This window comes from Amblyomma americanum, chromosome 1, assembly GCF_052857255.1.
Source record: "Amblyomma americanum isolate KBUSLIRL-KWMA chromosome 1, ASM5285725v1, whole genome shotgun sequence".
NCBI classification, from domain to species: domain Eukaryota; kingdom Metazoa; phylum Arthropoda; class Arachnida; order Ixodida; family Ixodidae; genus Amblyomma; species Amblyomma americanum.
In genome coordinates this window covers 332,083,301-332,108,205 of record NC_135497.1, presented here as the reverse complement: position 1 = coordinate 332,108,205, position 24,905 = coordinate 332,083,301, and the positions used below count along the sequence as shown (strand labels likewise).

General features: G+C 51.0%; 1 protein-coding gene across 1 annotated transcript in view; it reads right to left on the bottom strand.

The window, feature by feature from the left end:
* Positions 1-673: 673 nt before the first annotated feature.
* Positions 674-24,905, bottom strand: part of LOC144115505 (LIM/homeobox protein Lhx9-like) — a 59,204-nt gene continuing 34,972 nt past the window's right edge. The window contains exons 2-5 of the mRNA XM_077649913.1: positions 16,394-16,701; positions 5,812-6,212; positions 4,578-4,789; positions 674-4,111 (exon numbers count right to left, since the gene is read on the bottom strand). Coding sequence (XP_077506039.1) covers positions 3,899-4,111; positions 4,578-4,789; positions 5,812-6,212; positions 16,394-16,626 — 1,059 coding nt within the window. The 5' untranslated portion in view covers positions 16,627-16,701 and the 3' untranslated portion in view covers positions 674-3,898. The remainder of the gene's footprint in view (positions 4,112-4,577; positions 4,790-5,811; positions 6,213-16,393; positions 16,702-24,905) is intronic.

Here is a 24,905-nt window from a genome sequence, read left to right as displayed (position 1 = left end):
TGCGGCTAGTGTCGTGGCGAAAAGTAGCATTTGCCAGTGTAAAAAGAACGATCTCGACTTCGAACTGTTCGCATGGAATCATTTCGCTAACGAGGCCATTGGCGAAACGGTTTCAGGGGCCAGGAGCCCTTTGCGCACCTTGGTAATTGGTATACACTGGAGCTCCCCGTGGGATGCAGGCCTGTCCAGCGTTGCAGCGTTGCCGTCTGGATCGCAGTAGCTGTATAATGGCCATATCCCCACTGCTGAAACCGTTAGCTTTACGCCCGCACTGGTGCCTCGTGCAAAACGCGCACAAAGAGCATATAAAAGAAACCTTTTTTCCAGTCAAATCAATCGGACATTACTGTCGACTCTACCATCAATCAGACAATCGCACAGCGATGTCAGCTCCCTCTACCTTGGGACCAGCAGTCGAATACCAAAGCCACTGAGCCACCGCACCGTTAGAGGTCTCCTTGGGGTATAAACGGAGTCTGCTTCATTGTGAAAACTGCTCTATATCACTGCTTTGCCCCTCCTCCTCCCCAGTACCCGAAGGTGCAGGGGAAGTGAGGGGGCTACAAGTTTGGAGCTTTTAAATTTGTTCTTGACAGCCACGTACAGACGCAAGCAACACCAAACAAAATCTCTCGCGAGGAGATTCGAGATGAAACGATTGAGACGCTGCGAGTTGAGCCAGCCTGGTGTTTTATTTTCTCATCTCTCCCCGAAGGGTCGATCGACAGGCGACGGTCGAATGATGACGATATGTACACTGACAATGGTGGGCGGGCGTGTCGCGGGGGAACGAGCCCTTCGCGACAGTTTCACGCGCCGAGATCGCGAAGGACACGATGCCTTGCCTTTAAGAACACACACACACTGCGCCGTGGAGCCGTGTCGCGGCTTCGGCATGCACCCGGAGGGCACACTCGCACTTTCGAACGCACACACAAACACGCACAGACGCACCAGATATAGCGTTGCGCACATATAGAGGTTTAAGAAGCATAGAAGACGGAACGAAGAGGAAAGAAAACATGTACGGTGAGGCAGCCGATGTACAGTTCTGGTTCGTCAGCAGACTTGTTGGCGCCTCTCGTATACCGAGGGGAAAAATGCACACACCCGCTTAATCTCTTCGAGCGAACGATTATATACGAAAATGTCAGAAGTTACAGTTTTGGGGCGCGAAATATTGCGACTGAGGCAATTTTGCTGTTAATTAACGGACCGTAGGGCACAAAACCTGCACTGTGGACAATGAGAGGCGCCGTAGTGCAGGTATTCGGGATTCTTTTCTGCCCCGTGTGGCTCGTTAACGCGCACTGACATCGCATAGTACACTGGTGCGTTTTGTATTTCGCCTCCATCAATATGCGACCGCCGCGGATGGGACTCGCTCCCGCGACCTCTCAGTGCTGAGCAACCGAACGGCGTAACCACTGAGCCCCCGCCGCGGGTGTGTTGAAGCCATCAAATGAAGTAAAAACGCATTGCTTTAGAAGTACACTTCGGGAACGACAAGTCTGCTGACGATCAATACTTATTTTTCATCACTACACCATATACGTAATAAGCAGGGAACGCCTCTGAACATTTCCTTCGAAAAAATGCAGGCGTATGAATTAAACCCCACGCGGCCGATTAACTCCACTGTGTAGATGGATAAAAGAAGAACTAAATATTCAGGGTACTTTGTACCAAGCAGCATAAATGTGGTGCACTGCTTATTTCTCATGATATATTTTTCGTTACTAACCGCAATCGCAATTATGAATCAGCATCGAAAAAAAAAAAACCTTTCACCCCCCTCCCCCCCCCCCCCATGCCCTTTTCCTTTTACCTTTTGAGCCACCTGAAATGTTCGCCGGAAAACGTGGCGTGTACAGAGCTCACTTGTGAAAAATGCAGAGAAATGCTCACTTATGCGCGGGACACAAAACTGAACAGGATAACATTGAAGGACGGTCGAACTATTTACAGTGAAGTAAAGGAAAGGTGCGGAGACAATGTACCGCCCGCCTCTTTGGTCTCGAGGTCTGAATGTTACAGTAGTCGGTGGCAAACACAACGTCCCATCTATAAACAAAAAATTTGGACTTGAGAAGGAAACTGTAAAGAAAGCAAAACAGCTTAAGCGTGAAAATTGGGGATGCTTGGCCATGAACACAACTCGTTAGACGAACAGGCGGCCAAAATAACCTTTCTCTACGATATTACGCCACACCCGAAGACATGCATTTAAATCATTCTCTTTCACCGCGACTAAATGCACGTACGATCAGGTAAACACCATTACTGGACTGAAAGTTTCGCTCGCGCTTACGTTCATATCTCCTCTGGGCAGCGAGAGCTACGCATTTACGCACTGGAGAAATATGTGCTGGCATTCTCTTGGCAGTCTCGGCACGGTTAGAAGTTTCTCGCATGCCGTGCGTGACACCACAGCGCCCGCTGCTGTGCCTTCTGCTACAGCAGTCCATTCATACGCGGCTAAATGATAAAAAAACGCAATAGCTAGCTATGTAATATATATCACGTGCGGTTCCCGTCAACAGCTTGCTCTCTGCTGGCTTCAGTCACTCGAGCGTTAGGAACGCCACGGAGAGGTTGAGCTAAGGGCCCTTCTTCTTAGCCTGCTTGCGCAAGCGTCAGTTCGCGCTTAAGGGGGTCGTGTGCCCCTACAAGGCGGGCCGAGCTGAGGCGAGGCGTGGATGAGCGCCGATATTCCCAATGCGCGGTTCGCCTCCCATCCATCCACTCCCGCGCAGAGTAAAAAGACTACAGTGTCCCAGACGGGCTAGCTAGCCATAGGCTGGCACATGCTTTATGTTACGGGCCTATAGTCTCACTGAGGAGGCTTGAAGAAGAGCCGTCGCTGTCCTACTCTAATAGGAATTCCTTTGGCAACGTCGATGAAACCACGCTCGTTCTGTGCTCCTCTGCTAATACTTTACGGCGAGGGAATTTCCGCATTACCTGAATATACTCGCTTCGAAAAAAAAAATTATGTTCTTCTGTCACGCTGCTTTCCCACCCCACAAAGAACAAGCTATCTATACTACCGTTTTCCCCATTCGTTTTGCCATTGAGAGGCGTAAATCATGCACACTCATGACGAAACACTTTATATCTGGCTTGGGATACAAGCCGTAAACCCAATCCCGCTGCGATCGTTCTCTTTGGTGAATTTATTTTGCCACAAATAAATAAAATCAATCGATGGCTTTCACCTGTGTAGTTTGTCTACAATTATTTTTCCTCCTAGAAAACCGCACGCAGAAGTCCGCCTTTCCACGCAAGCACAAAGAAGAAATCCCACTTTGTTTCGGTGTCTTATTAGTTAGCTTTCCACAGAACAAACGAAGCGTGGTCGCATAAGGGCTACACGCGTATATTAGTCACAGAAGTACTTGAGCACAACAAACAGCGGAGCAAAAAAAAAAATAAAGAACAACGGGAAGTACATGTACACGCCGCAAGGATGTCTTGACGCCGGAAAACTGCGAAGACCTTTAAACAGGCTACGCGCGATGGGATTCCTACACATCTCTTGTCACGTAAACGCTTGCGTCACACACAGTTCTCTGCACAAGTCGTTTACAGTCTGTTGCGCACACGTGCCGCGCAGTCCGAGGAATGGTGTCCCATGATGTGGGACCTGGAGACACGTTTGGCGAAAAACGCACATGAGGAAGCGTCCCGCAGAAAGATTCTTGGGTGGCAACGTGCGTCGCACTCGAGGCGTGGAAAGGTCCTTCGGTGTGACCTTCGCAGCAGTGTATACTTTGCAGAGGTGCCTCGAGATGGCGTCCATATCTTCGCTGCCTGCCCAGGCGCGTGGGTCGAGATGATGATGTCTTGATGAGAAGAACGAATGCAGTCAATAAATAGGTATTTAGCCCCGGGGCCATCAAAAGAGCTCCTGGAAGGACCCCAGCGACTCCTGCGATGCCGTCACCACGAGGGTCGTTTGAGCGTTGCTATAATCCAGGGGTGCTCCGGGACTTGGTTCCGAAAATGAGCTTGTGCCTCCTGGACTGCTAGCCGGAAGAGAAGTCGTAGGCTGCTCTTGCTGACGTAGATTGTTCCGCCGCCACTTTGCCCGGGCGTTCTGGAACCAGACCTGCGACGCACAAAAAAAAAAGCGAGATAAACGACCTTAGTGTGTTCCGGTGTCATAACAGAAGGTATAGATGAAAAAAAAAAGTAGTTGTTTCTAACAGTGAGTAGGTTAGACTTTTGCAGAGCAAAGTCCAGGAAACTTAGACCCAAAAGAGCCGTACACGCGAGTTATTACCCGTGCCTCTAGGTGTATGGCTCAACACTGAATTAATGACCAATACCAAGATGAGGTGCCTCTGTACACAACTTTTTCAAGAGCCAGAACCCTTCATCGCACATGCAGCAAGCAAAACACAAAACAGATAGAGAAGGCACGAATCATTCATGATTCAGGCCCTCCGCTAAGAGCGCACTTATTCTTACGTTTGTTCGTACACAGTTCTTCATTAATATACATCTGGACACCTTAGCACTGGCCGCGTTCCGAAAGACATAGCCATGTTCCGGCAGTCCGCCGAATTGCGTACCTGGAGAACTCTCTTGGAGAGCCCCGTTTTTTGGGCAAGCTGCTTGAGGTCCTTGGCATCAGGATTCTGATTGATGGCGAAGTATGACTTCATGGTCCTCAGCTGGTGGTGCTTAAATGAGGTCCGCATACGTTTGGTGCGTTGTTGCTGCTGCTGTTGCTGCTGCAGCATCGGTGAGCCGTTGCTGTCCAGGCCGGCCAGATCCTGGAGCCCTGCGCAGGCCAAAGCGGAAAATTATACACGTAATCAAATTGCAGTGCAGTGAAGCGAACAAGGCCACAGCACACACACCGGGCCAACCGCGGAGCGAATAGGAATGAAATGGTCGGGCATCCATTGCATGCAGTCCTCCCTGTTATGTCCTCGAACTTACGGTTTTCTTCTTCCGTATTATTTTAGGCGCATGCGACGCTCGCCTGTTCTAATCATAAGCACTCTAAGTGGCACCGGCCGTGTCTACCTAAAGCACTGACCTATATACTCGCACCAGCGCTACGCCACTTTTGTTGCAGCTTATTGCATCGGAGGGAGCGTAGCGTGTCCTTCGAGGTTTTCCCCGCAAGACACCTGCTCTGAACTGCACGCGCACACAGAGATTACGCGTGCGAACGGAAGACTCGAGTGCAGACAAAGGAAAACGCTGGTAGCTATGAAAGATTCATAAACTCAACTCTTTCGCCCAGCCCTGCGTTTTTCGTCCCGGGTGACTGATGACGAAAGGTTCAGTACTCGCTCGAAGGCGCAGCTTCGCCGTTACTGCGGTTTCCAAGAATCGCAAACGAGGGCCAGTGGCACAGCTGCAGCATCGCTGCCGTCAAAACTATAGTGAGGATAACCAAGATATTGTAGACACAGGCGCGCCAGGGGTGCATACAAGTGCACATGATTGTCCAACATTTATCCTTTGAGACCGTTGTGCATTGAGAACTGGGCTGCCGCGCAGGCTGACAGGTGGTGCTCTGCGGCCTCGCTTTGGCATGGAGATGGCAATGTACACCCGCAGTCAAAAGTTCGTGGAACACAACTTCAGCCAAGAAATTTAAATCATTTGCATTCATAGCACGGTGATCGAGGTCCAATGGTGCATTGTGTAACCCGCACACAGACATGCATGCAATTCATGCTTTGAGCGAAGACGCCGATGGACGCAAAATTTCTCGCTAATACTGCTTTCCTTAGAAAACGTTTGACTGCGACTGTACAGGGGCGCTTGAACAAAGCAGCAGCGGCGCACCTAAGTGTGGCGGACCCTCGGGCAGGTCTCCGGGCTTGCGTTTTCGCGGCCGGCCCTTGCGCACGCCGTACGGCCCCTGCGGCGGCACGTACGCGGGGCCCTGCGCCAGCGGCGGGCTGCAGGCTCCGGCCGCGCCGCCTCCACCACCAGCGTCGTCGTCCTGAAGTAGCGGCGGCGGCGGCGGCAGTCCAGGCTGGCATCCTTCGGCCAACAGCTCGAAGTGCGTGCGGCAGTAGACGAGGTTGTCGCGCAGGCCGAAGTGATCGCCCTGGGCCAGCGCCGCGTTGCACCAGGCGCACGTGAAGCAGTGCAAGTGGTACACCAGGTCCCGGGCCCGCATCACCAGCTCCGAGGCGAAGATGCCCTGCTGGCATCGGGCGCAGCGCTTCACGGCGAACAACCTGCGCGGCCAAGAGACAAGAGGGAAGTTCAACCGTCGTCTCGTCGTTTGTTGCCGAGCTACTGCAGGCCTCGTGAATAAAACGTAACCTTTTCCCCGCCTTCAAATTTTCAGACGATATTTCCACCGTCGTATACTCGGTCGCTGAGCGCCGGTGCTGCACTGCGTCACCTGTGTGCGCACGCTTAGATGATGCTGCAGAACGCTCGTCGGGCCAGTTTGCTGTGTCGTGTGTATATACGAGCATGTTCAAGCCGTTTATGTAGCGGGCTAATCAAGATCATTTTAGAATTCAAGAGAATGGAATTATACTGAGTGCGGTGTAGAGCGGCTCAAAGAATTGACGAAACCCAGTGAAACTCTAACCCATACACATCCGGCGGAAAATCCTCTGCAGTCCAGGAATCTCGCATTTAGAAAGGAAAAAAACTTAAAGAGCAGAACGTGACAGCCCGCACGGCGCCTGGCACGTGGCCGAGCGATAAGCGGCGCAAAGAGGAAGGTGGTCGAACCTCGTTCCGGAGGCCCGTGTGCGCAGCCAGCTCCTAATGACCCCCGCGTCGTCCGGTACACTACAGGCCCGCGCTGAGAGCAACAAGGCAGCGCGAGATGAATGTCGAGACGACGTTCCCGGGGCGCGCGCGCGCTTACACAGGCGACGCTTCTCGGACCGGAAGCCACAATCTCTGCCAGTAGGAACTTGCCCCGGCTCAATTTCAAACAGCGGAAAAGGAAGTCGAGGAGCTTTCCTCCGCGTATCCTGCCTCTGTTCGTGGCGTACGCGAGGCCAATTAAGCGGAGCCAACGATTTATATGTCTTTTTTTGTTTTTTTATGCTGTAGGCGTATCGTTCCCCGCTCATTGAGCTGCGGTGGAACGATAGCGCCGCGCCAAGCACAGCCGTGCGTCGACTGGTGGCTGAGGCTTCGTGACGACGAGCCGAACGCGGCTCATTGTAAGTATAAGTATTATTAGGACAACTAGGTCTCTGCAACCTTTCTTTACACACAATGTAGCGGAGTGATTCAGCGTAAACTGACCATAGTCGTGAAGTTATACAGCGCTTCGATCCTGAGACATTGAACTGGAACCTCGAATTCCTACGTTTCTTCTTTCTTTAGAAATCATTGCAGTTTTTCAGCGCCGGGAGGCTTCCTTTCGAACTGTTCACACTTCTATTCACACTTCTGTTGACAACTGTTCACAGTTTTTTCGAGCAACAACAGACACTGCAGCAACAGCTGACTATAAAGTAACGGTAAAACTGGAAGGGCTCTGTTTATCGGAGGCATGTCCACTGATCCCAGCGCTAATATAACACCATCGTCACTGGCTCGACCTGAGACTCAGCGCTCTTTTTATTTAACACTAAGGGAGACGACGAAAGCGCTTTGCGTCTAATCTCTTGTAAATCTAATCTAATCACTTTTGTGCCTTTCTACGGTTCCCACTCGATATGGCCAGCATCGCCATTCTGCACTCTTTCAACTAAAGCCTAGGCCTTGTAAAACCAACCTTAAGAAACCGACGTTTTGCTATTTTTACAACCTTTGACACCGCTTATTCGCTGGACCTACGCGGACTCCCATAGTGAAAGGAAGCACTGCTTTTTTTCGCAGCGCTAAAACGTGGCTACCTAAATGTACCGAAGTACGGCGCGAGCAATGCGCTTTTCGCGCACCTGTCTGCCTCTCTTCTCACTTCCCACGCACCTCTGCATCGGCCGTCACATTGTGGCGCCAAGCCGTATGCCCGAAACAAAGTGTACGACAGTAAGAGACGGGGTCCAGCTTCAAGAGCACTTTCGCTAAAATGTACCCCCGAAAGCACCAAGCAGCAGGGGGAAGGCGTTCATAGCCAACAAGGCACACTTCTACACCGGAAAGCCGCTAACGCGCAAGGCATGCACCCCGCGCTCATGAGATAAGAAAGAGACGTCGCCTGGGCCCTCTCGACAAGTTAGACTCCGCCATTGTCTCCGGCAGCAGCGAAGCGGGAGGACCCTCGCCCCAGGAGTGCATCCCGTGGAAGAAGACAGCGGGAAAGATGCAACCGCGACGCGACTCCCGCGGCGCGAAAGGTCCGCGTACACGGGGAAGAAAGAGAAAACGGCGACACTCTCGGGGCTCCCGCCTTTTCTCTTTCCCTTCTTTTTTTTTTTTCTCGCCAAGCGAGGCTTCATCGGGCTAACACACAAGAGCTCTGGGAGCGAGGACGCTCGGCTTCTCAAAGAGCGTGCGCTGCGAGCGAGCCGGCGTGCTGCGGGAGCGGCGTCCGTGGCTGCCAGAAGGGAGACGACCCAAAAGCGCGCCCAGGCAAGAGGGCGCCAAGACGAGCTGCCGCTCAGTGCGCCGTCATTAGGCAGCTCAAAAGAACAGCAGCATCAGGGGGGAGGGGGTTACCCCGAGCGCTCAGATGGATGGCAGATTGGGAGACACAAAAGGTTGGCAGCCGCCCGCGCGCGTTGAGAGCTCCTCTCGGGCTCGGCAAGACGCTGTCCTCAAACTGTCTACACCGCTTCCAGCCCGAGGCGGCGGCACCGGGGTACGGGCAGCAGCGCGCACGTGCAGCAATGATCCGTTACCGAAGGGGGGCGGGGGGCTACCTCTACAATAGGCGGCGTCGCACCGCTGCGACAACCCCGCTCTCTCTCTGGGCCAAGGTGACGGACCGCCTTGCTTCGTCGCCGCTGGCGTTCTTGTTTTGCCGCAGCCGTCATCGCGGAACACGGTTGCGCAAGCCGCGTTACGCCAGCTTCTGCGGCCACAGCCATGACGCCTCACTGGCTGGTCATGGCTGTGCCCAGCGCCGCGTGACTTGATACTGCAAGGCGACAGGGCAGCTATGCACTTGGTGGAGGGCGCCGGTGCTAACCGCGGTGCCGAGAAGTGTGCGGTGCCGAAGCGCGAGATGTTTCAGCTCACGTCGCTTCCCTGAGCGCGCAGAAACATTGAACAACTGGCGTCAAGCGCGAGGGTGCACGTGCTATCGAAGGTTTCTCACTCAACAGCTTGATTACCGGGATTTTTCTCTTTCGTCATATTAATTAGCAGGTTGAATCAATAGCTTTGGCGGTTTCTCAGAATTCCTGTTGGATATGATTACGGAAAGGCTTGCTGTTTTAGTCCGCAGAATGAACACGTTAGTATAGAACTGGCAAGGCGGGCTGCAGATTGTTCATTTAAAAAGCGGTAGATCGCGCTGAAGGACAGCCAGGGATGTAGGAGGGCGTTGGACAGGCGCTTGTTTCGAGCCACTCTTCCTTTGTGATGACACTTTATTGTGCCTTAGCCCTTTTTACACTCTATTGCAGCATCTGCTTGGCACCCTTCATTTTTAAAGTAACTGCATGAAGATAATTCTATCACATTTAGACCTTTAAAATACAGTAGGCAAAAATCGCTAGCAACCAGCCATCGCCACGCCTTTTGTGTTAGTGATGATGATTTCCGTTATACTGTGAACAGACATGAAGGAGTCACTGCGGACATTTACAACTTGCCAGAACATCTGCACTGTCCATTCTTTCGTCTTCTCGTGCATGCTTGTGTAATGCCCACGCACGGCAGCCAGACATATCATGGTTGGAGGTTCGGCAAGGCATTCATGAGTGAAAGCTTCTTTTTGTTACAGCTCCCGAAAGTTTTTTTGTTTTTTCACTACACGCAAACGCCCCCAAGCGGAAGCGTCGTTTTGAAACCCCTTCCTGCACCATCGGCCTCTTTTCTTTCCTTTTGCGGACACAGTACACGAGCAAGAAGTCTAGATATGCCACCAGCGATGATTCTCATGGCCACCCACGTCACAGACTGGGCGTTGCAAGGGCTCTGCAAGCGTGTGCCCCAGTATAAGGCCCGCACTGACATGCCCAATACGAGGCATGCTTCCGTTCGGAATGCACCATCTTGGCCTAGGGCAACAAAAGGAGAACACCTAGGATACATCGACAGGAAGCCGTGTAAGGAAAGAAGCCCTGGCGAATTACGTCTCGTTAGCGACGCGCACCGGACGCCGGCCTCCCATGCAGGTCGGCCTTGTACACAGCGGTGATCACCTGGGCGCACCTTTCGCCAAGGGCGCCCGCAGCGCCCCACGTCGACACCATGCCGGGCCTGGCGGGTCGTCCGGCGCACCGCCGACACCGAAAATGAGGGATCCTCCGATAAAGACAGCAAAGCCGCGGGCTATGCCCAGCGAGAAGGGTCAACAGAGAGGGGGAGTCTACCCGTGTGGCGCGCGGTAGGGCCTGCTCCGAAAAGGGACTCGCGCGCAAATGAGGAAGAAGTCGAGGCGCAGGGCCACGCACAAAAGGAGAAGACACCAAGGGCGTCCTCGTCAGGTGGAGTGGACAAAGACTGCCTTTCCGCCCCCCTTACGAGGGCAGCCGTAAAGAGGGTTAGCGCGGGGAGGCGCGAGCGGGGGCCCCTCTTCCACGATGAACGGTCGTAAAAGGGATGCTGTCCATGATGGGCGCAGCGTGCGCGCACAAAAGAGCCCTCGATGCACCCAGGGTCTCCTCGCAGCGTGCGCGCCCCGCTTCCCCTCGCGGCTTTCCCACGGGGTGGCTTCTCCAGCGCGTCGTTTACGAGCGGCCTGATGTCTTCGTTATATCGGCACGCCGAGAAGTGCCGGGCGCGGTACCCGTCCGGTCATTACGGGTTCCAGGAAGCGGCCAGTTTGTTGGTGGTCAGCGAGTGCATGATGCGTGCTGCCGTTCGCTCGGTGGGAGGACGACGCCGACCCGAGTCGGCTGCGCGCTGCTCCCGTGCGCTCCACTGGCACTGTTGGGGCGTACGCGCGGCAGTGCTCCGCGCGCTATTGGAAATGGTGTCGCAGAGCGCTTACAGAAAGAAATGGCATTCCAGTAACTTACGGAGAAAATGGCGAAAGCAACGATTTGGAAGTGAGTGATTCGTGAGGAGGAGGGGGATTCGTGGACGCGCAAGCGTGGCGAGTGAAAGGGGTTCGTGCTAATGCAATCGTCTCACATGTTAATGTTGACGAAGTACTGAGACAACCGAGCAGCGTTTTGCCTTCGTGTGATAGAAGTGGCATCCACACAGCGGCGCCTTTCCCTCAGGAGAGGGTGACAACTATAGTGGTGAATAAAACCATCACGTATGCCACTGAGAGGACACTGGAGCTGCTTTTATTCAAAGAGAGAGTAAAGTTGTGTTTGCGATGGTCGGTTTTCTGAGACGACGGCAGTTGCTTGCATTACCAACGTGTGCGTGTGTGCTAGTAGTGGAAAGAAAAAGAAAACGTTTTTTTATGACAGAAGCGGATGCATTATGACAACTTCGTACCGAAACCAGGAACTTCGAATAAATATTGAAGCCATAATATTTCACAATCCCTGGTCCGGTGTATTGCAATTGCACTACTCAATCGAAGTTTTGACAATTGTAAGCCCAGTTAACGCTCGTGCAAGTACAAAGCGGACAACTCTGCACCTTGAAGATAAATTGTGCTGCTGCATCGAATATTCGAGGCCCGTGCGAGGAGAGAGACCCTGGAGATCTATTTCTTATTACTCCTCATTCTTTCTGTCATGAAGCATATCGCCAAGTCGTTTAGTGTCCAGTCAGTTCTACTGACCATCGCCGGCCAACCGATTTGAATAGTTGCCCAGTACGCTGCACCTTAAGCATGCAATGGTTCTGTACAAAGCCGATGAAGAAAAACTGACAAGGGGAAGTGAAAAAAAAAAATGCCCATCACATTTTTTTTTTTTTTCCCCATAAGCTTGTTTGCTCAAACCAGGCACGTGCCGCATGCGACTGCTGGGGGAAAATAAATGCGGCGAAAGAGCTGCATCTCTGCAGCAGCTTTGGAACGGGCTCAGATAAGCCTCTCTATGTGCGCGTTCTTATACGTGTTGTTTACGTTATTGTTTCACTTTTCCTGTCGATACGCGCAATGGGCATCGACATGAAACATGTAGCGGGCGCTCGCGTCTGGCAAGACTTGGCGATCAGCTCGGTAAAGACAACAATCGCGACTCCTTCGAACACCTGCGCCTCAGGTATGTGTGTTTGTTTCATTTCTCCACTAGCTACAGAGCGCCAAATTTCTACCGCGTTTGTTTTGATTCGATCGGCAGTGCTGCGCAAATATGTCACGGGTATCTTTGGGTAAAGACAGCCACGATTTATCAAACACGCGTCCTTGTTGCGGGAATTGAGCGCGCGCAGCTGCATAAGGAGCCAATGAAGGTGAACGCGCTATTCGAGAGTTTTAGAGTAGGTGACACAAATAAGTGTCACCATTGGCTCTGGACGCCATTTTCGACGCACTTATGAGCAGCGTGGCTGAGAATAGGGTTTAACCGTGCCTGTATTGTGCTCGGCGATTGCAACGTCAGCCATGCTTGCTTTTTAGTCAAACTGTTAGTGGGTTCAATTGACACATTCCTTTTTTCTATTGCGCACTAAATAGGCTTCTTGACTCCACGGGAAATCAGTAGAACGAAGCGCCTTACAACGTTAAACTAGTGTCTAATTGTTTTTAGCCAAGAAAGTTAATTTGATCATTTTGCTTCTTCTGGCGTCTTTGCCGAAACGCAGCCATAAAGTGCATAGTTTTCAATCGACAAAACTCTGCTGTGCGGACAAAACGCGAAGGCGAATTCATCTCGAAGAAAGAAGCATCTCTAGATCACATCAACAAGGGTCCCATGCACTTTGATGCTAAGCAACTCGGACGCTGAGACGCTGTTTATGAATTTTGAGATATGGGCGAGCGCTAACGGAAACGCAGGAGCTGCGACCGGGGTCTAGAGCAAGCAGCACCCCCCCCCCCTCCTCCCCCCTTTGTTTTTCAGTGCGTCAGTGCTGTGGCCCAAGCGTCTGGCCTAACAGCGCCTCTTTTATCGTAGGTTTCCTGTTTTCAACGAAGGAACTGCTGGTAAGCCCACCAAGAAGTTTGGTGGTGAAGAAAGCATCACCTATTCCGACTAGTGTGAGCTAAACTCTCAGGACTGTGTGAACAGGTCAAGAGCTCGACGATTCGCGGAAAGCTGCTATCGTCCAGCTTCGTTTCTCACAAACTACGCGACAGTAAGAAGCAAGAAGCGCTTGGTCCGCGCAGCCGTTCCGCTCGACACGGTATACTTCCCATAGCAGCGATCGCCTGTCCGTCGTAGTAGCCGCGCTCTTACAACGAGCCACATTTGGCTGCGCGCCCGACGAAAGCGCGGGAAAGTGCACCGGTACTGAAAGCAGGCTGTCCTCCACGCTACGACAGCCAATGGAAATCTCTTGTTTTTTCCGAGGCAGTCGATACACGTTCAAGGCCTCTCTGGCCAGGTGCTGCCATTACTAGGATAACAATACATTCGCTTTCTAAGAATTGCCAGCCGGGTGCGGCATTTTTTTTCCTTATTTTCTTTTATTATGCAAACTCGCATCTATTGCTTTTCCATCGTAAAATTGACACTTGCGCCAATTTTTCTGCTTTGATTATTTTTTTCAGACAAATCCACTCTTCCAAACTCACTGCCGGATCGCGTGAGAGTACGCGCTGGCAACGGCGAGCTAGCATGGCTGCAGGCTTCACGCAGTACTGGCAGAGAGGCTTTTTTTTCTAGCTTTTCCTCGCCCGCAGAGTGCCGCTTCTAACCTTGACAGTGACGCTACGACGCAAGCCCAGCAGCTGAACACGCGTCTACACACACCATGTGTCTGCAGATCCGCTAGCGCAAAATGCGGGAAAACACCATTTGTTTTCGTTTTTTTTTGGTCCAAGTGCGCGCGCGCGTTATTCGGCGGTGAAACGTCGGCGCGAAGCGCACATGCCGCATACGGCCTCAGTGACAGCTGGCAAGCATTCGTGAATGGCGGCTCTGGTACCGCTATGTATAATTTACCGTTCAGGGGTGGCTCTAGCTGCTTGCGATTCATTCGTTAAATACGGCCAAACTTCAAGTGTTGCGAAGCTCGTGAAACTTTTGTGAAAGTCACATTGATTAAATATCCTGTGGTAGCCAGTCTGAACCCCCGGCTCCTTTATTTACAACAGCCAGATATCTCTGCTTATCATGGTGTCCTCAAAAAGCGCACCACACTGCTCATCCTTCATCGTTTTATATAGGAGAACGAACGTCCCCATTTCTCATTACCGCATCACTTTTGCGTTCGTCTCGACCACCCATAACAAATATGGTGGAATTCTCACAGACTCTACTGCCTTCATATAGATATTTCTCTTTGTCTATTCATAGTTTGTAGACTGTATATAGACAAAAGTCTACTAAAAGTGCATGTAATAAATTATAGATTGTCTATAGACTGTCTACAGGATTTGTATTGCCTATAGACTGTTCTAGGGTTTGTCTATAGAGAGTCTATAGACAGAAGTCTATGGACAGTCTCTAGACCATCTAAAGAAACTTTTGTAAGGGACGCCTTGACTGTCCACGTATCTTCCGCGAAAGACGCATGAATTATGCTAACAGGCCTAATAGGCATGGAGGTGCTATTTAATTTTGAATAAAACACAGTGATTGTACTCGGTGAGCTGGGTTAGACGTGACGCGCTCTTTTAAAGGAAGGCCGGTTTCGATTTCCTGAGCACAGACTGGTGGCTCGAAATAACCTCCCCCACCTCCCCACCCTGGGTTAAAAAATATATGAAAAAGGAATACAAAGAGGGAATAGACAGTGGCATGCGAAACCAGGAAGGTACAGCAACAGCACATTGTCAATAAGAGCAGCAAACGCTGGTCCAAAACGCGCGGTGAGCTGCTGCGCGGATGCCAACTAATGGTCGCGGAAAGCGTCGTTAAGGTTGTTATCGCATCCTGACTACACCGCAACTGGGCAAAATTTCTGCGTCAGGGTATTCCCCGGCACGGAACAAGCGGCTGCGGACATTTTACGACCTCGTTGGCGTACGCATTCGCAGCTGGTCCGTGTGCCGCTTCATTTCGCGTGCTTTTTTGCACCCGCATGCCTGGCGTTCTGCTGCTTCGTCCCTCTGGTTTTGTGTTCGTTTATTTGCAGCGCATTGGCTTTTATACTTTTTACGCGTGTTTTTAGGCACATTTTTATGCATGCGTTACACAGGTTTTCCAGTCCGTGTTAGAGAGCGCTCGCTACGCAAACGCGGACGTTCGAACACGAAAATTCTCCCACACATATCTGTTGCTATAGGAGCGTCAGTGGCGTTCTACGTGTTTCCGCTCCCTGTTGAGGAGTTAATTATGCGATTTGAAATGTAGACTCGTGCTCTTCAATCTGGAAGATGCATTCGAAAGGTTTCGACGAAAATGAAAATGATTTAAGAAAGATAATCAAACGAAAACCTTTTTTTTAATACCATCACACAACAATGTCATGCTACCGCGCACTCTGTGAGACGTCGCAGCAGCGACTCCCCACAGTAATTCTGTTACGCCCTCTGGCACGCGGCACCAGAACGAGTTTTAATGGCATGGCAGTGCCTAGAAAAATAGAAAAACAGAACGCAGTCGGCGGGCTATGACGGCCCCTTGTCTTGACAACAGGGGGAGCAATGGAAAGGTCAGATTCACCCTTAACACTTTCCACGCTCCCTTAAAAGGGGGTTCTCGAATAGGGTGACCCTATCGGTTGGGAGGATAGAATAGCGGTGCCACATGCGCGCATGCGCAGAACCATGACGCCCCTTGGCTTAGCGTTCTGCCCAAGTGGGCTTGCGCTCCGCTGTACCCCTAACCTCTTAAACGATAGGGTCACCTTATTTCGAAACTCACAGTTGTCTTCCTGTTAGTCGCATCCAAATACTGCAAATCTACAGCTGCATATGACGCTGTTATTTATGTCTGTCTCTCTTTCAAATGTACGCTCAACGAGGAGTCTTGTCTGCGCGATATATGCTATGGCATTGCCGTACACAAAGTGTTTACTTCTCTATTTTTACCCCCTTCCCCTTTTGATCCCTCCATCCTTTTCCCCCAGTGCGGGACAGCAGACCGGTACCTGCCTCTGGTTTACCTCTCCACCCTTCCTTCCTTCCTTCCTTCCTTCCTTCCTTCCTTCCTTCCTTCCTTCCTTCCTTCCTTCCTTCCTTCCTTCCTTCCTTCCTTCCTTCCTTCCTCTCTCCCCTCCTTCCTCCCTCTCTCCTCCCTCTTTCTCCCTCTATTCGCCTCCGTGGCCCTCTCCGCGGCGAAGGTGCACTGGGGCGGCGAGCCCGCCGGCGTACCTGTAGTAGTCATCCTTGCAGTAGATGTTCCCGTCCCTGGCGAAGCAGGTGAGCTCGGAGTCCAGCTGCTGCTTGCAGTGGCAGCAGCGCAGGCAGCGCGTGTGCCACTGCCGTTCGACGGCCAGCAGGTAGAAGCGGTCGGCGATGGGTGCGCCGCAGCCCGCGCACAGCTTTGGGGGCGCCAGGGCCTGGACGGCGGCCGCCTCGTCGGGGCCCGGGCTGATCACGGGCATCGCGGAGGCGGCCTCAGCACCGGCGCTCCTGCAGCCGCCAGGCGGGGGGCGCCGACGACCGCGGGTGGTTCGCCCCTGCAGCGGAAACGGACAAGCGCTCAGGGTGCGTCCTTCCAAGCAGGCGCCATTCCTGAAACGACCTCCCCTGTTCTCCTTCGTGGTTCCAAAAACAGGCAACGACGCATGTGATGGCTTCCAGCTTTAATGCCGACATTACGCCATTAAATTTGGAAGTCGCCGTACGTGTCGTGCCCTGTCGTGTTGCTGCGTCGAAATCAGGAACAAGTGAGCCACGGCGCTTTTCGCCCAAGCAGCCGTTTTTTCATTAAAAATACAATCACCATCATCACTGTCCCCGTTTTGCTCTTTGAACTCATTTTTACTCTGGCGGCCAACTTGAGAAACACAAAGGGAATCATGCGTCCTGGTAACTACTCAGACGAAACAAATAATATGCTTCTCGCATACGCGGCGCACAGTTCATGACTGCATGCTAAAAAAGCTGTCGACTTTCATTTTTTTTTTTTTGCCGCGCACCTCAAGAGCCTCGGTGTGCAGCATGCAGCGCTAGAAACACGACACGCCTAATTCAAGGTAGTACAACTTCAATTGAACGAGACAGGTCAACACTCACACAAACAGCCGCTGGAATATTTTGTTCACCTGCTCGTGAACACCCAAATCTCCTAATTCTTAGTTTATCTTTTGAAATCTCCGATTCTACATACGTCGGTCACTAGACGCTCCCCTTTGAGAAAGAAAAAGTTACGGCAGTGTATTGGCTGCTGCACACACCTCATTGCTGAAGGAACCCGACGAATCCATCCATTGTATAGGTGAACAAGTAATGGGATGTTTTCCACCTGAGGCGCAGTATGCACACACAAAAAGTCGTCAAGTATACGCTTGCACAACTGATTTGGGAAGAGAAGGAGATGTTACGTACTAGGCGTAGCTTTGGACATAGTCGAACCGTATTTGTGCAGGCGCACACCGGATCCCCTGAATGCCTGGGATGCCGCGTGATCACTGCGCATGCGCAGTGATCACGCGGTAACGCCCACCTGCCACTGCTCACGCACAGTAGGTTTCCGGCTGGTCAGCTATACGTGCACGCTCGTACGTCTGCGCTGTGCTAAAACTCCCTGCCATACCTTAATCTAGAGCCGCATGAAATTAAACCCGGACCGGCGTTTTAGATACGAATCAAATGCGGATGTTTCCGCATTCTTTTTTCCAAATCAGCGGCAAATTTGAATCTCCCAAAACCGCTGAACTTTTATCAATCTTAGTATCCAAGCCGCACGTGCATGCATGATTGTTCCGAAAGAATGGAGCTTACGCAAGAGATTGTAAGTACGGCATAGCCGCCTGGCTCTTCGGTACGGCTCTTTGCCAACCGTTCCCATTCACAAGATTTCGCTATAATATCAGACAGTGTTACTACATGCACTGATATTGTGAGCGCTGAACGTTCCGCGCTTTCCCAGCGAGCAACGAGGAAGACGCAACGCTCGCTGTATAAGTCAGTGAATTTTTTATATGACTGAGACGCGCTACCAGGAGCGAAACATGCCATTAATGTCATACTAACAGCTCCACACAGTTTCAGCTATTTTCCTTGAGCGCTTTCAGTTAACTAGCTCAATACGAAGGAGTGGGAGCATAGCAGAAAAGGTGCCGCGAACTGCAAACACACAGCACGCGGAATGTACACAGTAATTGGAATGCATCCCGGAGGATCAAACCGAGCACAGGTGTTCTAGCTTAACTAGACGAGCCGTCGGAATTCACTCAAAATCCTAAAGCAAGATGCGTCCGAAGCTACCTACCGTAGTACATGGCCGAGGAATTATGTAAGGAAGCGCTATAAGAGAGATCGGACGGAGCCGCGGCATGTATTGTATACTCACTTCTTTTTTTGCGACACGGAACTCGCGGGAAACGCGCGGCGCGGTCGAGCAGCTCCTCGCAAGGTGGCGAGAAACGAACAAGTGAGGAAAAATAATAAGGTATCCAGGAGTACACTCGGAGGCGTTGTCCTTTTGTTTAAAGACTCGCGTTTAGGTGACAGCCGTAGAGACGAGTGGTAAGGAGGAACAGAGAAAGAGAGTGACAGCGGGGAGAGGGAAGGCGATGCATTATCTTTATGCCGCGCAGTCGGCGGCTTCTTCCTTTCCGGCCCGAATACAAGAGAAGGCGCCGCTGACAACCTTTTAACAAAACGACGACGAGCGGCGCGCAATCGAGCAAAAGCGGCGGGAATGGATCGGGGCTCGGAACAGCGGAAGGAGAGGGCGAGAGAAGAGAGAACCAACAAGAAAAAAATGACATGAACACGGAGCGTCGTCGCTCCAGGCGCGCAGGCGCTTCGGAGAAAACCTGTCTCCATCAGGACGCCGTGGTTCGAGATAAATGCTCGCGACGCCGCCGCCGCTCGGATGCGGTTTCGCGACAAGACGCATTTGCTTCTGCGTTGTGTACATACGCCGCGAGCACTTGCCTACGGAAGGATGGAGGTATTCAGTAAAAAAAAAAAAAAGTCCGTGAAACGGGAACTGGGAAAGCGGTGATGGAGGTGCGTGTGCGGAGTAAAGTGTACCGCTAACACACGAGTCCAAAGAGAAGAGAAATGTAGTGCGCTGCATTTCCTTTCCGTCTATTGCCTTTGGTCCCCAGCATTCGTGCAGGCTTTTCAACTGCCTTGCTTCCCGTTTCCACTGAAGACAGGGCAGGAAGAGACAAGAGTGGCTCAGGGAATAAACACGAGTTAAGGGTGTAAGAAGAGAGGGCGTAGGCACGGCATGAAATGCGAAGGGAAGATTGCCGATGGTCCTTTAGGGTGCCGGTGTGAATTCCAAGTGAAGGCAAAAAATCCTTTGTCGTGCAGTGAATGGCAGGCTGGTGGTGATGACGATAACAAACGAGCATCGGCTAGTCCAAATTTCTACATGCTTTATACTACGGAAGAAACGAGGCTGTTTTTGAATGCGTGCTCAATTCTTCGCGCGCTCGAGACACGTCGGGACGGCAGGGAGGACTGGCCGCCGGTGAGCGAGAGAGGCGCGGGTTCACTAAAGAGCGACGACAGCTATGGGCCTTTCCACCTTGCGAGGAGGATGTCGAAACGCCTCCTCTCTGGACTGTTACAAACCGGTTCCACCGCCGCTTCCACCGCACAAATGACCAATGTGGCGACACTCATGCATGGAGTCCTCAGTGGAAGCAAACCCTTCCGCGTCTATCGTTCTCTTCGCTTGCCTTCGCGCACTCATTTCGGTAACGAAGTTTCGCGCTCTCTGTGACTCGCTTAGGCGCGCGAACGGTGTCCGCTCAATGGACAACTTGCGGAAGTGCACGAAAGCTGATTTAGAGGAAAATTTTTGCAACCCGAAACCCTCGTCCACGGACCGCGTTTTCCCTTCCTGCTCTGCCGACAGAAAGGGTTAGCGCGAGGGGAAAATGAATCAGCTGCCCACCACTGTATTCTTTTTAGACAAGGAGAGAGGGGGATGCCTCTCAATCTGCGTGAAAATAATGTCCCGATGGTTACCACCAGCTTTCAAGAGAAGTTGTCGAAAGGGCACAATGGTGCATTCTCTTGGCGAGTACCTGCCTCGACCTGCTACTCGCGTTGCACCCCTGCTCTGACCACGAAAGGGTAGAGAGCAAGTTTTTCCAGCAAGTATTTGAGAGGAAGTATGAATCAGCAAGAGAGCAGTGCTCGTGAGGGGGTGCGACCATGGGGCCCTAGACTCAGTGGAGATTTTGGATTCACTGGAAATCTTTCTCGGCTACGCTACTGTGTGCTTTCAGCAACTTCCCTCCCATACAGATAAAGCGGCATCTCCCTCGTTGCTTTTCGAATAAGAATGCGAGAATGCCGTATGTAAATGAGGGATTTAGTTTGGAGAATATGCGCTAGGTTGTAGAGGGCGCGCAACATTCTGGAAGTTATCAACTGTGCAGTAGGAGGGCATTTTGATGAGTTCGGTGAATTTCTGCGAAATTTCGCCACAATTATTGCCACGAAAACGTCAGCTTCTCCGCAGGGCTTGTTTTCCAACCAACAGGTATTCTCGAACCCAGACGACATTTTCGCCTTTTTCGTGGCAATGAAAACTCCGGATGGTCGCGCGTTGCCCGCCGCAGAGGCTAGGCAGGAAAACGAGGGAGACCGTCCTTTGTCGCCGTGCCCTGGGGAGTGGGTTCTCCGTTGTTCGGGCTAGAGGTGCGGAGGAGGCGAAGGGAGGAAGCTGGGGTGAAGGTGCGGGGTCAGTATAATTTATTCAGCAGAAAATGTTAAGAAAGCTTAGTATGAGCAGAGTCTTTGTATGCGGTAGCCCTTACCTACCGGTACTGGAACAAAGGCCCGTCTCCTTCTATTTTTGTCTAGCCTCTACTGCGGAGCTACAGAATGTTGACCACGATCCAATTTTTTATATTGCATCATTGTACTCTTGCGACATCTCTCTCGGAGCCATTTCGAAGTCAAATGGCGACATTCCTGGGTTTACTCAGAGCGGGGAACTTGACTCTTCGTTTCCACACAGAATGCGAGACTGTCGTCTGGCAAAGAGGCCCTTGGGTTCGAAAACAAGCTTTGCGGAGAAGTTGACCTACAGATTTCCGCAAATGGTCCGTTGCAGTATACGGCGCAGCAAATTTTCGTTCGAAAAATGTGACTTCCTAGCTGATTAAAGTTGAATAACGTTCTTTAGGACTGTGAACTAGGCCTGAATACGGTTTATTGTTCTTTTTATGAACGAATTTGAACAGTGGCGTACGTCCAATGATTACAAAGCTCTGGAAGTCTATTTGAGGTCACCTCTACAGACGCTACGCACGATGTAAAAATCTGTGTGTCGCTGTGGAAGGCAGCCCAAAATAAATCGCGTGGTACTGCCTAAACCGTAGGTGGTCTAACTGAAAGAGTACACAAAATCCTGCACTGCATTCAAGAATCATGGCCCATGGTAAATTGTGCCCATGATAAAGTTGTACGCGCGGGAATGCACTACACAAAGCAAAAGCGGGAGTGGGTTATACAATTTTACTCGATTGTTTGAAAAAAAAATTTGAAGAAAAGAATGTTTTTTACACTGGCGCATAGGAAGATGATTTTTCTCCTTAACATAACATCGGCCAAAGAAACAACCGTTTCAACAGCAAAATTGCACGAATTAGGCTTTGAATTGGTTTACATCTATTGCCTAGTCCTTTAACGAGCGCTCGTATGCGTGTTTTCTTTGTGTTATGTCTTGGTTCGCAGTGTTCCGTCCGCACTGACCGGTTACTGACTAACCGATATTTCTATCCTACTTCAGTCTATTTCGTTGGCCATGATTGTGCGTACATTTCTGTCGAGATGCAGAATGTGGAGTTTAGTGAACAAGCCCTCAATGGAGACTATATTAAGAAATGGAATGGATTTTGTTCCAAGAACAACGTACATTGCGCCAATGCGCGTCTCACAAAGGGTTCTCGCGGAGACGGCGGCCTTTTGAAAGCCCCCACAGCACCATGAGGAGTAGTATACGACTGGAACTATGGTGCCCGCCTGGTGTCGAAAAAGACGACATAACGGGAAATCATAAGCCTCTGTCGCAAAACTGCAGCTGAGTACCTTTCACACACCTGAAGTGTTTTCGTGCAATACCTGCTTCAGGGATATTTCTCAAAGTAGCCGCTGGCGATCTACTTCGAATTTACCCTGAATACAGCGTAAACGTGGCCAAAATAACTTCCACGCAGTCACGAGGAGTGTTTGGTAAACATACCCACGTATGAGGAACAGGACCGGACTTAGGGAAGAAGGGGTGTGGAGGTGGCTGCCGTCTTCCCCAAGCGAGAAGTCTTCTGTGGGAAAAATATACTGCAGTGCCAGTGCGCCGTGTGCTATGTCGCTCACCTGCGACAGCAGGCCACGCAAGCCGACTGGCGGCGACGCACCTTTTTTTTTTTATAAAAGGGAGTGCGTTGAGAGGACAGTTTACTGCCCTTTTTACTCCTCTCTGTTCAGAGTGCAGCTCCTTGCAATAACGTGCGAAGCGATAATAAAAAGAAACAAGTGCCGCGCTAATCGGACTTAAAAGGGCAATACTGCGGCATTGAATAGCCCTGGGAGATTTAGTTCAGGTCCCTCACATTCCTTATCGTTAGAGCTTACGAAGCACCAACGTTTATTCATCACGATGGTGTATACGTATACAGCGGCTGAAGTGCCCTGGGTGAGTTCTCAGAACGGAGCTAGCGGAATCATGCTGGCGACACTCTAGGAAAAATAAAGTTTTGGCAATCTATTCACGGCCCCCTAGCATTTGCCCTCTCTCTTCTCTCTCTCTCTCTCTCTCTTTTCCGAACGTCAGGCAGAACCGAAAGTACAGCTTGGCGCAGGTTATCGCGCGCGATAATCGGCGTACACCCGAATTTATCGCGCGCGATAACGGCACACGGAAGAACACGACAAAAAGTGGCATTTGGTGATAACGCGCCGCTCTCTGCGCAACTCGGGCCCGCCACCTGCCATCGCCCCACTCTTCTTTCCCGTAGGATTCTAAACTATCGCCACCTGAAAGCCCTGAGCGCTTTTTGGCATTTGCAAAGTAGCTCGCTTTTCAGCTCACTGCTCTTGGCTATGCATTAAACTCGGCATTTAAGGTGGCACTTCGAGGAAATTTTTTGCGCTCGTCTCCACAAAACGGTGACGACGAATTCCCTGCCTTGGCGATTGTGAAAGAGCGCAGCGCTGGGAAGGGCCTGCTTTTCCCGCATGAAAATCATCTGCCTGGTGGCGGTCGAATTTCGATGGAGGCGAAATTTTAGACGCCCGTGTACTGTGCGATATCAGTGCACGTTAAAGAGCCCCCAGGTGGCCGAAATTATCCGGACCCTTTCACTACGGCGTCCCTCAAAGCCTCACTCGCTGTGGGACGTTAAACACCACAATAAACATACTCCATCTGCCTTGTTCTGATTGGAATATGCATCTTATATGCGTGCGCTCTGCCAAGGTGCCTGATGTGTTGGCAGAAAAAAAAAAAGACAGCGGAAAGCAGCTCCCACGCATTATTCAAATATTTTTACTCCATGCCATGGTTAATCGCCCTCACAATGCAACGCCGTGTTCTTTCTGGTAAGGTTGTAACTTTCCAACCTGCGCCTTTGAAGAAAGCATGAATACAATCGGTCCGAGCATTTGCCTGCATTTTTGCTTTTGTTTTACATCCCGCTCTTTAACTTCTTTCCTACATTTCTAGTTTGTTCACTCGCCAGGCTTATGTGAATCATTCTAATTCTGAGCGTGCTGCGGTACGCAGTTATCCGTTTCGCAATTATACCCGTGAAAGGTCTCAGTGCTGTAACTGAAGATTACTATACAATAGTTTGCTCCGTTATATCGTAGTTAGAAATTTCAGCTTCTATTCACGCAAATACGCCAAGTTTCCCCAAGCCGACGGGCGCGTGGCGGCTGCTACCTTTGTCCTTTCTATCGCGCTCGGTAGTGTCTGCCTGTCACGCTTCATGTCTGATTAGGCCACAGCTCTTTTCTCGGTAATACCAGCGTTCAGCGAACAAAGCGCACAGGGCCACCCCTATTCTCTTTGTTGACGAAGACAAATATGGCCGATTTTTGTAGAATGCTATCGTTAAAGTGCGAAGCCCCGAAGGACGTTTTCAAACCAAGTAATTTGATGTTCTGTTCCGAGAATTGTTTGGCTAGCTTTTTTGCGAAAGCGTCCTGACGTTACCAAAGTGTAATGAGCTCTGTACTAGATGACGAAGAAGCCGTTATTCTCCTCTTCTGGCGTTCTTTTCCGTTAATTTGCATATGCCTTTCTTCTCTTCTTTTCTTTTTCATTACTTTTATTCAATATTTCTTTTTTGTTGTGAACATCACTAACGGAGCACATGCCGTGAAAAGTGTCTGGGGGTGTCGAGAAAGCAGTAATGATGTGGTTAGGCAGTGGTAGAAATCTTCTTCACTGATGGCGAACGAAAATCTGTACTTCGTTGTTTGAACAAATTCAAGTGATCTGTTTGGAATGTATTTTCTGGAAGTTCTTTATAGCGCTAAAAAACACAAGGACACAGGAAGAAGTACACAGGACGGGCGCTGTGTCCTTATGTTTTGTAGCGCTATAAAGAACTTCCAGAAAATATGCTTCGCCAACTAGCCCCACAACGTGTTTTGTTTGGAATGTCCGACTGTATTTCCAGACGATGTCGGTACCCTCAAAGTGTAGAGGTGTACAGATACCGTAGGCACAATGACCTGA